Here is a 12,446-nt window from a genome sequence, read left to right on the forward strand (position 1 = left end):
GGCTCATCTTGTCTTGTGGTGCCTCTGAGAGGATAACAGCAGGAGAAACTGCAGGACACTACACATAACAAAAGGAGGTAGTTGTTTAAAGGGACTGCTGGCAAAGGTAGGGATCACCATGGCAAGCATCTCAGAAAAGCCAAGTGAATGTACACAGAAAGCAAATCCAGGGTGAATGGGGAAAGGGTAAACAGGGGTCGGCTGACTTCATGGGAGGGTATCAGGATGTTAAAAGAGAAGAACTTGGAAGGTGGAAAAGAGGTAAAAATGGAATAAAAGGTGAAGCAAAAGAAAAATCATGGCTATTTGGGGGTACCTGCCAAGCAGTCCTGAAACTGAATGACTCTGACCGGAGCAGGACAAGGAACATGCAGTTGATCGGGTCATATTTTTGTCTGACATATTTCTATGGTCACGGGGAAGCTGAAGGTTTTCCCTAATGTCAAAAGAGAAGGTGCAGTGTGGAAGGAAATGCAGAATCTTTCCGGCTAGAAAGGACCTCAGGATATCCCAAGCCCAACCTCCTTCCCACAGCACAGTCAGCTATCAGGTCCAGATTTCTCAGGGCTTTACTCATTGAGGACTTGAAAACCTCTGAGGATGGAGATGGCAAAGCCTCTCTGGGCAACCTGTCCCAGTGTTTGGCCATCTGGATGGGTCAAATATTTTTTACTTATCCCCAGCCTGACAGCTCTTGTTTCAGCTAATGCCCATTGGGCCTCATCCTCCCATCACACACAGCAGCAAAGAGCCTGGCTCCATCTTCTTGGTGACGTCCTGGTGGGTATGGGGAGGCTGGTATTAGCTGTCCCCAAAGCCATCCCTTCTCTAGGCTGAACAAACGCAGCTCAGACTCCCTCAGACTGACATAGTGACAAAGTCAACATTACCTAAGCGTGCCTAGGAGGTTTAAGGCTCTTTCAGTCCTTCTGGATATTATTGGATCAGCAAAGGACTTCATGGATGTCAGAGTGCAGTCACCCTCACAGCATGATATTCTGCATATGTCACACTCATTTGGCATCATGCTGTAATGTACAGGTGTTGTAGGCTGTGAAGAGGGCTCACTCTGGACAAGCAGTCACTCATAATGAAACCTTGAACAGAAAATCTTTCAGGCCCAAGAGGCAACCTCTCACCACTAGGAGGGGCTGGCTCTGGGGAGGCCATGTCAGGTGCTAACCCACGTGCAGAAAAGGATTTGCTGCCTGCAAGAATTGCAGTGGCTCTCGCCAGAGAGGACAAAATCACCCAATCATTCAGGCTGGAAGGGACCTTAGGAGGTTCTAATCCAACCTCCCGCTCACATAGGGATCAACGCTGAACTCACACCACATTCCTCAGGGCTTTGTCCAGCTGCGTCCTGCAAGCCTCCCAGAAGAGGGAGTCCATAACCCCTCTGGACCCCACTTCAAATGCTGCAGGATCCTTATTGATTTTTCTCCCTTATATACCATTTTGACTGCACTTGTTTCAGCTTATAGCCGTTGCCTCTCATTCTCCTGCCATGAATCCCTGTAAAAACTTGGTTCATTATCAGTGGCAACCTTCAGCTGGGAAGCTGTTATGAGTCCTCCCCAAAACCTTCCCTTCTCTGCGGTGAACAAACCCTGTTCCCTCATCCTCTCCTCACAGGGCAAGTGCTCCTGCCCCCAACCACCTTGGGGGCCTGCCACTGAACTCACTCCAAGTGATCAAAAGTGTTCTTCTACAGGGAGCTCCAACTGGACACAGTCTCTGGATGGGCTCTAATGAGTGGTGAGTAGAGGGAGATAATCACTTCCCTCCCTCTCCTGATTGTGCTCCTGTTCATGCCACCCAGGACACTGTGGCCTCCTTTGTTGCTAGGGCAAGCTGCTGGCTGATTTTCAGCTCCCTGCCCACAAAGACTCCCCAGCCCATATTATTGCAGGGTTTTGGTCTACCCCAGGTGCAGGACCAGCATTTGTCCTTGTTGAATTTCACAAAGTTCCTGATAGATCGTTCCTCCTGTCTGCTGAGGTCCCTCTGAATGGCAGCCCTTAAATATGTGACTCTTCCTCCTTATGAGGTGTCATCTACAAACATGATGAGTGTTGCATCCTCCAGGTCGCTGATGAACCTGTCAGACAAGACAGGTCTGAGTAGAGACCCCTGCATACTCCACCTTTACCTGGCTTCCTGGTAAAGCATGACCGATTCAGAAAACGCTCTGAGCTCCATCATCTGACCAGCTTTTCATCCACCTGAGTGTCTACCCATCTTATCATGATGCCTTATTGTATTCAAGAATATTCATGGAGACAGTGTCCAACACCTTCCTAAAATTATGGTAAATGACATCCAGTACTTTCTGCTCCTCCACAATCACAGGTCTTTTGTCACAGAAAGCAATCAGGTTGTGCAGGAATGATTTACCTTGGGTAAATCCAGGCTGACTGTTCCCAGGCACTGCCTTCACGATCTGGGACTCCACTATTTCGCAATCACTGAAGCCAAGGTTTCCACAGATTATCACAGCCCTGATCAGTGCTTCCTTGTGTGTGAGTACCAGGTCCACGTGAGTGTCACCCTTACTGGCCCACCAGGGAGCTGTGTTTAGAAGCTGTCCCTGACACCCTCCAGAAATCTCCTGGACTGCTTGCACCCTGCTTTTTGCCCTTCCAATGAATATCGGGGAGATTAAAGTCCTCCCAGAAGAACCAGGCCCTGTGACCCACTGACTTCCTCAGGTTGCTTAAAGGAGACTGCATCCACCTCATCACCCTCATCGGGTGGTCTGTAACCCCCACCACAACATCACCTTTAATCTGATCCTCACCCACAATCTCTCATGCAAACCCTTGTCCATCCCATGCAAGAGTTCCATACATCTGAGCTGTCCCTTCACTAAAAGAGCATCTCCCTGCTCATCTTCCCTAATGGTCTTGCCTGCAGAGCTTGTACCCTGCCATAACAGCCCTCCGGTCATGCTAGCAGTCCCCCCGCATCTCAGTTATTCCAAACAAGTTTCAGTCCTGTGACAGCTTGTGCATCTCCATCTGCTCCTCTCTGAGCCCCAGGATAAATGCACTTGGGTATATTTGGGTTGCAGAGCCTCAGCTGTGGCAGAGAGAGGAGATTGGTAATGGTAAAACCTGCTACCATGAGCCAAGGACACCGAGTGTGCAATGGCCCCGCTTCAGAGCAGAACCATGCTGGCATATATAGCAGGTGGCAATGTAATGGTGAAAGGAGGTTCCCACTGAGAGAGCAAAGCCTGCAGTGCCCAAGGCCAGCGAGAAACAGAGCTGGGCTGCGCAGTCCTGGCAAGAGACAGTTTGGCCGCCTGAGGTGATTTGTAGCACCTTGGTGCCTGTGACAGAGGTGAACTGATCTCCAGGCAGGACAAGGCACCACTGAAGAAGTCCCTGGCCCTGACTAGCCTGTGATCCAGGCACTCTGAGGTCATCATTAGCCCAGTCCCTGTTCATATCGCCCTGGGGTGAGAAGAGGTTCAGGAGGAGGAAAGCTAGAAGGTTTTAAGGGTGCAGAGACTAGAGCAGAGACCTTGGTGTGAGGTGCCTCTCCCATTTAAGAAGCACGCTTGGCTGTAGATCAGAAGGACTTGGCCTAGAGGTGGTGGTGGGATCCAGTTGTTTGGGTACAAGCTGGAAACCTGAGTTGCCCTGGGGCACTTGCCCAGCAACCACTCCAAAGGGGCATGGTTTTCCTAGAGGTCCCATGGTGTATCTGCTAGAGACATGTGCTTGTGCTGGACTCCCCAGGCATCCGACATGGCCCTGCAGGCCTATTTCTATGTCACTGAATCAAGTGCCAGCACTGGATGATGTCGGCTCTTCGCAATGTTGGGATCTGCATGTGTCTCAGCTTCCTAGTGAGTGGAGCTCTGGTAGTAGTGGGCATCTAGTTTCATTGCAGGTGGCCAAAGCAACTCCCCGCCTGGACCCACCTCATGCCCTAGAAGGATGTAGGTGTCACACTTGCTCCATCAGAGCAAGCAGACTCTGGCACATGCCTTGGAGCACCTCTGTGTCTTCCAATGTCACCAGGTGTTTGTGTGTGAGCAAGTGACTCCCACCCTCCATCTCCATTGATTATAATGGGAGCATAGACCAAGATCTCGCATGCAGACATCTGTGCTGTGCTCACTTCTGCCTGGGCAAGGGGAATCCCACTTCCTCTGTGTTTTTTGTGGAGCTCATGGGAAGGATCTGAATGCTATGTCAGCCCAGGGCCTTCTAAATCAGCCTGAGAAGCCCAAACTGACACATCTGAATCCATAACTGAACACTGGGAAAATGAGCTCTGTTCTTCTCCCCATCTAGGTGTCCTGCCTAGTTGAGGCGTGGGACTAGGGGCTGCCAGAATGGGACATTTCCACCTTTCATAGATAACCGTCCTCTGATGAGACAAATTGCAATGCTGGAATCAGTCTTCCTTCAGTGTTTCGAGAGGGAGCATTGGTGATTATTTTATTTGGTTCCAGTGAACATTTCCCAGGAGGAGGGAGCACAAGGGACAGAGAAATTCATGATTTCAGCTGGGCCTCTGCTCCTGAGCGGGGCCAGTCTGCAGGGATGGAGGGAGCTCATGGCAACCGTGCAGCACTGCCCAGAGACAGCTGTGTGCAGGACCAGCTCCTCTGCAAAGAGCAGCAGGGCTCCGGGCACTGCCTGCTGCTGCTGACATGAGAGGAGACAAGGCAGAGAGAAGTGAAAGTCAGTGTGGAGTGGGAGGAGAGCTGAGTGCTCCTTGTGGGAGAAATCTTCACAGCCCTTGACACAGAAAGTCTCTGGCTGCAGGGCAATGCTACTGAGGTTCCTGGAGGGGTCTTGAAATCATTCCAGGCTTATGATTGTTTTTTTAAGGATTACTCTCCCAGCTTCTCCTTTGCAGAGGAGGGAGAGATGCTTCAGAGCAGGGATTCCCTGCCACACCATCACAGGCACAGGACATCCTGCTACCTTCTCCCAGGGATGCTGCAGGGATGTGACGCCTGGGTGTGCACACAGGTCTGCTCAGGGTTGTGATTCAGAGTTGTGTCCCTGTGCCCTAGGGTGTTGTGTGCCTGGGGCAGTGACTCTGCCGCCTGCGAGGATCAGCACTCAACCTGCCCAGGGAGCTCCCCACGGCAATGTGGGGAGAATCTCTGGGTGGGAAGAGCGACCTCTGTCAGGGCAGGTTCATTCTCATGCTGAGAGTGTGCTTCATGGGTCAGGGCTGCTCACAGCTCCATCTCACTCCCAGGACATTTCTGGAGGACACTTTCAAAAGGACGGTCAAGGCAGGGGCTAAATGAAAGGGAGGGAGCTGTCATTAGTCTGTGCTTTCAATTTGATTCTCTCTGGGTGGGGTGAAATGGGATTGGATCTGTCAGGTTTAGACAGGAGACGGAGGCTCCAAAACAGTGACACTGAGAAAGGAACAGTTCATGGAGGGATTCAGGAAATGCCTCCATCCACCCCTCAGCCTAAGGACAGAACCAGCATCACCTTTCCAGCCTTGGCAAGGTTTGTCTCCCCTGCTCCTCAGCACCTGCAAACACGGAGGTGCCCTGGGCAGTGTCCTGCCCCCAGGAGGTTTCTGCAGGGCAGAGCTGAGCGCCCAGCAGGTGGGATGGGGTCTGTGAGCACTGAGAGGGGAGAGGCATGGGGACAGAGAAACAGCTCCAGGCAGCAGAATCATGCTCAAAGTGTGAGAGGAAACTGTCAACTCCAAGGCCTCCTCTCCTCTCCCAGCCAGCACAGCCCTCTGCTCTCAAGGCTGTGGGGTCCAGGGCAGGAGTTGTTTCCTCGGCAGCCGGACATGCAGGAGAGGAGACACTCCTGAGTGTCCCTCTGTCCCTCCCTGGCCCTGCCTCCCTCGGCACAAATATCATGGTAGAGCTCCATGTTTCCCACCTGCCAATGCTGCCCTCGTCCTTCCTCTTGGACTCTCTGGGCAGGGGAGTTTCTGATGCAGTTCAGACACTGACCCTGCGGGTCCTGCCATGCAGATGTGTCCTTGACAGTGAGGTGCCCAAGTGACCCTCTCACCTGTGGGGCTCTGGACAGTGCAGTGTGGGGTGCTGGGAATGAGCCAACTCTCTCGTCAGGACATCCCATCCTTAGGACATTCTGCCATTTCCCTGGAGTGTCTGGCTGGGCTGCAAGCTGCCCTCCACAAGGACACAGCTCTCCCATTGCAGCTGCGTGTTATCTAGGTGCCCCAGGCAGAAGCCACTGAGATACTGAGGCCACGGACATGCTGCTGGGAGGCTGAATGTGGGCAGCTGGAAGGAGCCTGATGTGTTGCTGGCTAGAAGGGGAGGGCTGACACCTGCCTCACATCCCCTCAGAAAGAGTGCTGATGGGCACTTTGCAAGTGCATTCCTCTGCTCTCTGCGGTGTCGTTTCTTTTTGGGGTAACACGAGTGCAACTGTCCTCCACCTCCGAGGTGCGAGTACAGGGCAGCTGTGAACAAGGCAGATGGACAGACCAGCTCTGCTCCTTCTGCACTCAAGCCAGAGTGAATCCTTTTGCCTCTCCTGAATCACAGCTGCTCACTCTGAGTGCAGCAGCAATGCTGAGGATTTCTACCTCCAGGAATGCTCCTCAGGTGTGACAGAGTCAGCTAAAGGAAATAAAAGAAGCCTTAAAACTATTAATAAACCCACATTATGTATAACTGAGAGTGAAGATCCCTTCAGCATATTGAGTAGATTAAGGCTGACTGGAACTGGGAATATAACAGTTTAGTCACCCCTGTTCCCATGTACACAGTGCTGTTGGTCAGGACTGACTCCTCTGGAGCCCACAGGCAGAGGCCCCTGCTCCTCATGTCAAACTCAGCCAGCACAAACCAGAGCTCAAGTGACGGAGCTCAATGATGGTGCTGCTGAGATGGGGAGAGGTAATGTGTGTGTGTTTGGAAGGCGTTATGAGAAAGTTTTGCTCAGAGAAGTCTGTCCTAACTTGTCGATGTCTCTTCTTCCTTAGAGAATCCTCCTGTGCCCAGGGGAATTAAATGTCCAACAGCAGCTCCCTGAATGAATTCTTCCTCCTGGCTTTTGCAGACACACAGGAGCTGCAGCTCTTGCACTTCTCGCTCTTCCTGGGCAACTACCTGGCTGCCCTCCTGGGCAATGGCCTCATCATCACAGCTGTAGCCTGTGACCACCACCTCCACACCCCCATGTACTTCTTCCTCCTCAACCTCTCCCTCCTCGACCTTGGCTCCATCTCCACCACTGTCCCCAAATCCATGGCCAATTCCCTGTGGGACACCAGGGCCATTTCCTATTCAGGATGTGTTGTACAGCTTTTTTTCATTGTCTTTTTTATGTCAGCAGAGTATTCTCTTCTCACAGTCACGGCCTATGATCGCTTTGTTGCCATATGCAAACCCCTGCACTATGGCACACTCATGGGCAGCAGAGCTTGTGTCAAAATGGCAGCAGCTGCATGGGGCAGTGGTTTTCTCTATTCTGTCCTGCACACTGGGAACACATTTTCAATACCACTCTGCCAAGGCAACACTGTGGACCAGTTCTTCTGTGAAATCCCCCAAATCCTCAAGCTCTCCTGCTCAGACTCCTACCTCAGGGAAGCTGGGCTTATTGTCGTTACTGCCTCCTTATTCTTTGGGTGTTTTGTTTTCATTGTGCTGTCCTATGTTGAGATCTTCACTGCTGTGCTGAGGATCCTCTCTGAGCAGGGCCGAAACAAAGCCTTTTCCATGTGCCTGCCTCACCTGGCTGTGGTCTCCCTCTTTCTCAGCACTGCAATATATGCCACCCTGAAGCCCCCCACCCTCTCCTTGCCAACTGTGGATCTGGTGGTGGCTGTTCTGTATGCAGTGGTGCCTCCAGCAGCAAACCCCTTCATTTACAGCATGAGGAACAAGGAGCTCAAAGATGCCCTGAGGAAACTCGTTCTATGGGTACAATGTCAGCACCAATTACCATTGCACATGCATTTGCTCCTCACCTCCAGGGTATTTGGCATCATAGCTATGTGTTGCTCATGTCTTTCTTTCTTTCTTATTCTTCTCTGTTACATTCTTGTAAAAGAAAACATATTTTGCTTCGTGCCATTTGTCCTCAGGAATGTCTCCTTTGAATCTGACCCAGAGGCCTTGTTGAAGCAGGAAGCCAGGCTTCCCCCTTCATCAGCAGAGATGGGGCAACCTCAAAGCCCACTAGTCTGAGCTCCCACAGATGCCCCCAGAGCAATGAGGAGAGTTTCCCTTTGCAGTGTCTCTTTGGGCACTGTCTCTTTAGGCACTGTCTCTTTCGACACCAAGGGAGCTCAGGGGCACAGAGTCAGGCTCAGACGAGTACAGGCGGGGTGAGACCATGGGCCCCATGTCCATTAGGAGAGCTCAGCTCCCCTGGCCATAGTCCGGGTGTGATCTCACACCCCTCTTTTGAGAGGGTGGCAGCCGGTTGTCACCATGGGCTGGTCCCTTCCCTCTACAGAGCTCCAACAGTCAAAGCGCAGTGGGAGTGGAGGGGAGGAGATTCTGGACAAAGCCTGTGGGGACAGACCCTCTGCACCTCAGGACCGTTCCCCCACTTCCACAGCAGGCATTTCCTTGCTGCTACCTTTGCATGGGTGCTGCAGCTTTCTGGGACATGCGTCAACCAACAGCAGCAGGACTTTCTTTTTTTCAAGGCCTTTCCAAGTCTGGCCTTTCTTCAGAAGGTGAGTCAAAAATACACCCAAAGAAATTGCACCACAAAAGGGCCTGCTGCTCTACTTGGGAACTCTATGGGATGCGGGGGACAAGTTCAGAGTCTCTGTGTGATCTGTTAGGGACTGAGGGCTGGATCCAGGATTCATCTCTCTGTGACCAGTGCCAGTGGAGATGGGGAATGGTCTCTGAATTTTCTGCCTGGGGCTGTCCCACAGGTGACAGTGCTGATGAGACATGCCCATCCCTCTGGAGGGGAATCTGAGCCCCAGGAGAGCTCAGGGGATCTCCAGGGACAGCGTGTGCCCAGGGCTGGGCAGTGAGTGGAGCCTCACAAAATGAGTGACGGTCCACGGTGGAGTGACCAGAAGGTAAAGCACTAAATCCAGGTATGCATGGGGAAACGAGGGCTCTGCACTGCCCGGAGAGGCAGTGGAGACCCAGGAGTCCCAGGGCAGGGGCACGGGAGAGTGATTCCTGCATCCTCAGTGAAACACAACAGGCTGGAGCTAGTGCACGCCCAAACACATCTCCTGGCATTGCAAATGCCCTGGGGTCACTCTAAGCACCATCCATGAGCAGAGGCAGGTGCCAGCAGTCTCAGTGGTGTTGATCCCTGTCCAGCTGGATCTGCTTCCTGCCCCAACCACCATGGCCCGTAGCCCCACAGCAGGGCTGCTCTGTGTGGGAAGTGGAGCCAGGAGCTGAGGGTGTCAGCAAGGCAGGCAGGGCAGGGACCCACCGACAAGAGGTGCTGTCCCACAGTGCCCGGACAAGAAGAGCAGAGCAGGTTTGGGGATGGTAACTGGGGTCAGGCACAGTCCAGTGATGGCCAGATAGGAGTGGAGGGCTCCAGGTAGCCCTGCTTTGCACAAGAGGTTGGACTGGAGACCTCCAGAGAGGTCCCTTCCCACCAAAACTCCTCTGCAACTCCATGAATTTTTGCTTCTCAGCCTCCGCTCCAGCACAGCTGGCAGGGGAATCAGAGCACCTAGGGCAGGGCAGAAAGACCTCAGCTGGGAGAGCATCAGGGGGAAGATCCAGAGGTCCCTCCCTGGCTCAGCCCTGTCCTTTGGAAAGCTCCCTCATGCACCCTGAGAGGCTCCATCTGCCTCTTCCACCCTCTCTGTTTTCCCCTCCCATTTGCCAAACTGGAGTCCAGCATTGCCTGCAGACTCTTCCCCATGGGGAGGAGAAGGAAGAGCCTTCACCAGCCCCACACTGACTTTTCCACCCCTGGCCTTTGCAGTTGCGTGTGCCTGGCTCTGCCCATTTGCTTTCCCCACAGTCACGGCTAACCTGAAGCCCATGAAAATACCAGTGCTCCCACCTGGGAGTGGGCATCCACCCCGAACCTGGAGCCTGGCCACCCACAAAGGCATCACCCGTCCAGTGCCCTGGCCATGCAGCCGAGGGCAGGGGACTTCGCTCCAATTTCCCTGCTCCTCCTCTTATTCCAGCACCACTGCTGCTACGCCCATGTCAAACCCTTCTGCTGCCAGACTGCACTGGGCCCGAGTCAGCTCCAGCTCCCTCGAGGGCTGCACTGGAGACTTTCAGGAGTGGACTGAGGTAGGGCTGGCACTGCCAGGGTGGGTCGGGAGAGGGCAGCTCCCCTCAGCCACGCTGGGGCTGGGGCTGAGGCTGGGCCTGGGGCTGGGCACAGCATTTCCCTGGGGAGCTCCCTGAGGAGCCGCTCCGGGGGATCCTCCACCTCTGCCCTGGCAGCAGCACCAGCACTCAGGGTGTCGAGGTGGATGTGCACAGAGGGTGGAAGATGGTTGGGCTGCCCAGGGGGAGCATCAAGACCTTGTCTGTGCATGCACGGATGAAGTGAGGAAAGCCAGAGCTCAGCTGGAGCTGGCACCAGAGACCTTGGACATGGAGAGGGCTGGGGTATTATTAAATGACTCTTAAATAATACCCTGGAGTCTGGGGGGGTCTGAGCACCTGCGCCCTGCCCAGTCTGGGCTGTGCCCCACGTGGGGGTCAGCAAACAGCTGTGCTCCAGGATCTGCCAGGGTCTGGTGCAGAAGAGAGGTCATGCAAGCCTGGCCTTTTCCCCTCCATAGGGATACAGAAACCTGCAGGAGGATGCAGCTGGCCATGGACAACTCCACAGCTGGGGTGAGCAGCCAGCATGGAAAAGGGGTGATGTGAGGGGCTGGTGTGGGACGATGACCCTGGAGCAGCTTCCCCAGTGTGTCCATGCAACAAAGGGAACACCCTGGGCTCTTCTCCCCTGCACCCACTATGTCCTGGTGCCTTTCCCAGGAGACCTGCATTTGCCCTGCAAGCACACGGCTCTGCGCTCCCACATGGCCATTCACACGCAGTAGCTGCCTGATGGCATTTTTCCTCTCCTGGGCCCTTCCCAGCCCAGCCCAGACACTCCCCAGCTCTCCCCACCTTCCCTGCCCTCTCCCCAGACCACCCAGCAGAGCAGCCCAGGCTGAGGGGGCCCCGCAGCAGTGCCTGCCACAGGGGGCTGCAGAGCTCCGGGCACTCACTCCACAGCCACAGCCCCTCTGAAGGGCACAGCAGGTCCTGGGGGGCAGAGAGGGGTGTCAGCCTCCCCATCAGCCCCAGGGCTGGGGGCCAGCAATGGCACCAGGAAATGGAGGCCACTCATTCCATGTCTCCACTGCTGTTGTGACCAGGAGATCCTTAACCCTGGCTGCCTGCAGCCCCTCTGGGCAGCCCCTCTCCCCAGGACAGCACAAGAGTCCTGGCCCCGGGGCTCCTCAGGCATCTCCAGTGACAGAGCAGCCTGCCCTAAGTTGACAAACACAGAAATAGATTTTCATTTATTCTTCCCCACAAGCACACAATTGCTCCTTTGCTCTTCTCCAGGGATGTCCCTGCTCCCCAGAGAGCCTTTCCCCAGGTCAGTGTGTCCGTGCTGGCCTGCCTGGCCATTCTTGCACTCCTCCCCTGTGCTCCCCGCAGGACCCTGGGCTGGCGGTGCTGCTCTGCAGGGCAAGAGGGCTGTGGGGCCCCAGGGTGACTCCGCAGTGGCTGTACTAGTCAGGGCAGGCCCAGCTGGACCAGCATCATCGCACCTGACACCCCCCTCCCCAGGGTCTGTGGCTGTGGAAGATGCTTGGAACAATCACAGAGCATTTCACATTGCTCAGGATGGGGTCAGGTATGTCATTAGACCCAGCCACTGCCTCTCCTGACATTGCAAAGCCCAGATTTGGTGTGTTCCTCGGTTTGGCCCTTTACCTTTGGGTGACTCCACTTGTTTTTGAGAGTCTCTACTCACTGCCCGTCCCAGGCACACGCTGCCCTGGAGATCCCCTCTGCTCTCTGGGTGGCTCCATATTGCCTTCCAGAAGGGTGGGCATCTGTCATGAGCCCAGTAATATGTGGGACAGTTCCCAGGAGATACCACTTGAGCACTCACCCTCTCCAGGGCCACTGGGCACCCACAAGTGAGGGCTGAATCCAGCCCTCATTCCCTAACACATCACCCTAGGAACTCATCCTCCTTAGCCCATGGAAAACCCAGGCATGGCAACAGGGCCTTTTCGGGGGCAATTCTCTGAGCACATTCTTGGCTCTCACTTTGGAAGAAGAGCCCAGTCTTCAGGCAGTGTACTGATGAAATCCTGTGGAGGGTCATGACAGGGTTAAACTGGTGGAAAGTTGCAAGTAGCAAGCAACAGGAGCCTTACACAAACGTACCCAAGGACACACCGGTGCAGCTGGGACTGATACATCCTGAGAAAGTACAGATAAACTAGCAGAAGCCAGTGGGAACCAAGGTTAAAAGCAAGACAGCTTT

The 12,446-nt window shown here is 54.2% G+C and overlaps 1 protein-coding gene across 1 annotated transcript in view; it reads left to right on the plus strand.

Annotated features, from left to right (window-relative positions):
* Positions 1-6,988: 6,988 nt before the first annotated feature.
* The window catches only part of LOC136992947 (olfactory receptor 14C36-like), a 63,061-nt gene continuing 57,603 nt past the window's right edge, over positions 6,989-12,446 (plus strand). Inside the window, exons 1-2 of the mRNA XM_067302966.1 lie at positions 6,989-7,903; positions 8,244-8,310. Coding sequence (XP_067159067.1) covers positions 6,989-7,903; positions 8,244-8,310 — 982 coding nt within the window. The remainder of the gene's footprint in view (positions 7,904-8,243; positions 8,311-12,446) is intronic.

The sequence above is a fragment of the Apteryx mantelli genome, chromosome 11, assembly GCF_036417845.1.
Source record: "Apteryx mantelli isolate bAptMan1 chromosome 11, bAptMan1.hap1, whole genome shotgun sequence".
In the NCBI taxonomy this organism is placed as follows: Eukaryota; Metazoa; Chordata; class Aves; order Apterygiformes; family Apterygidae; genus Apteryx; species Apteryx mantelli.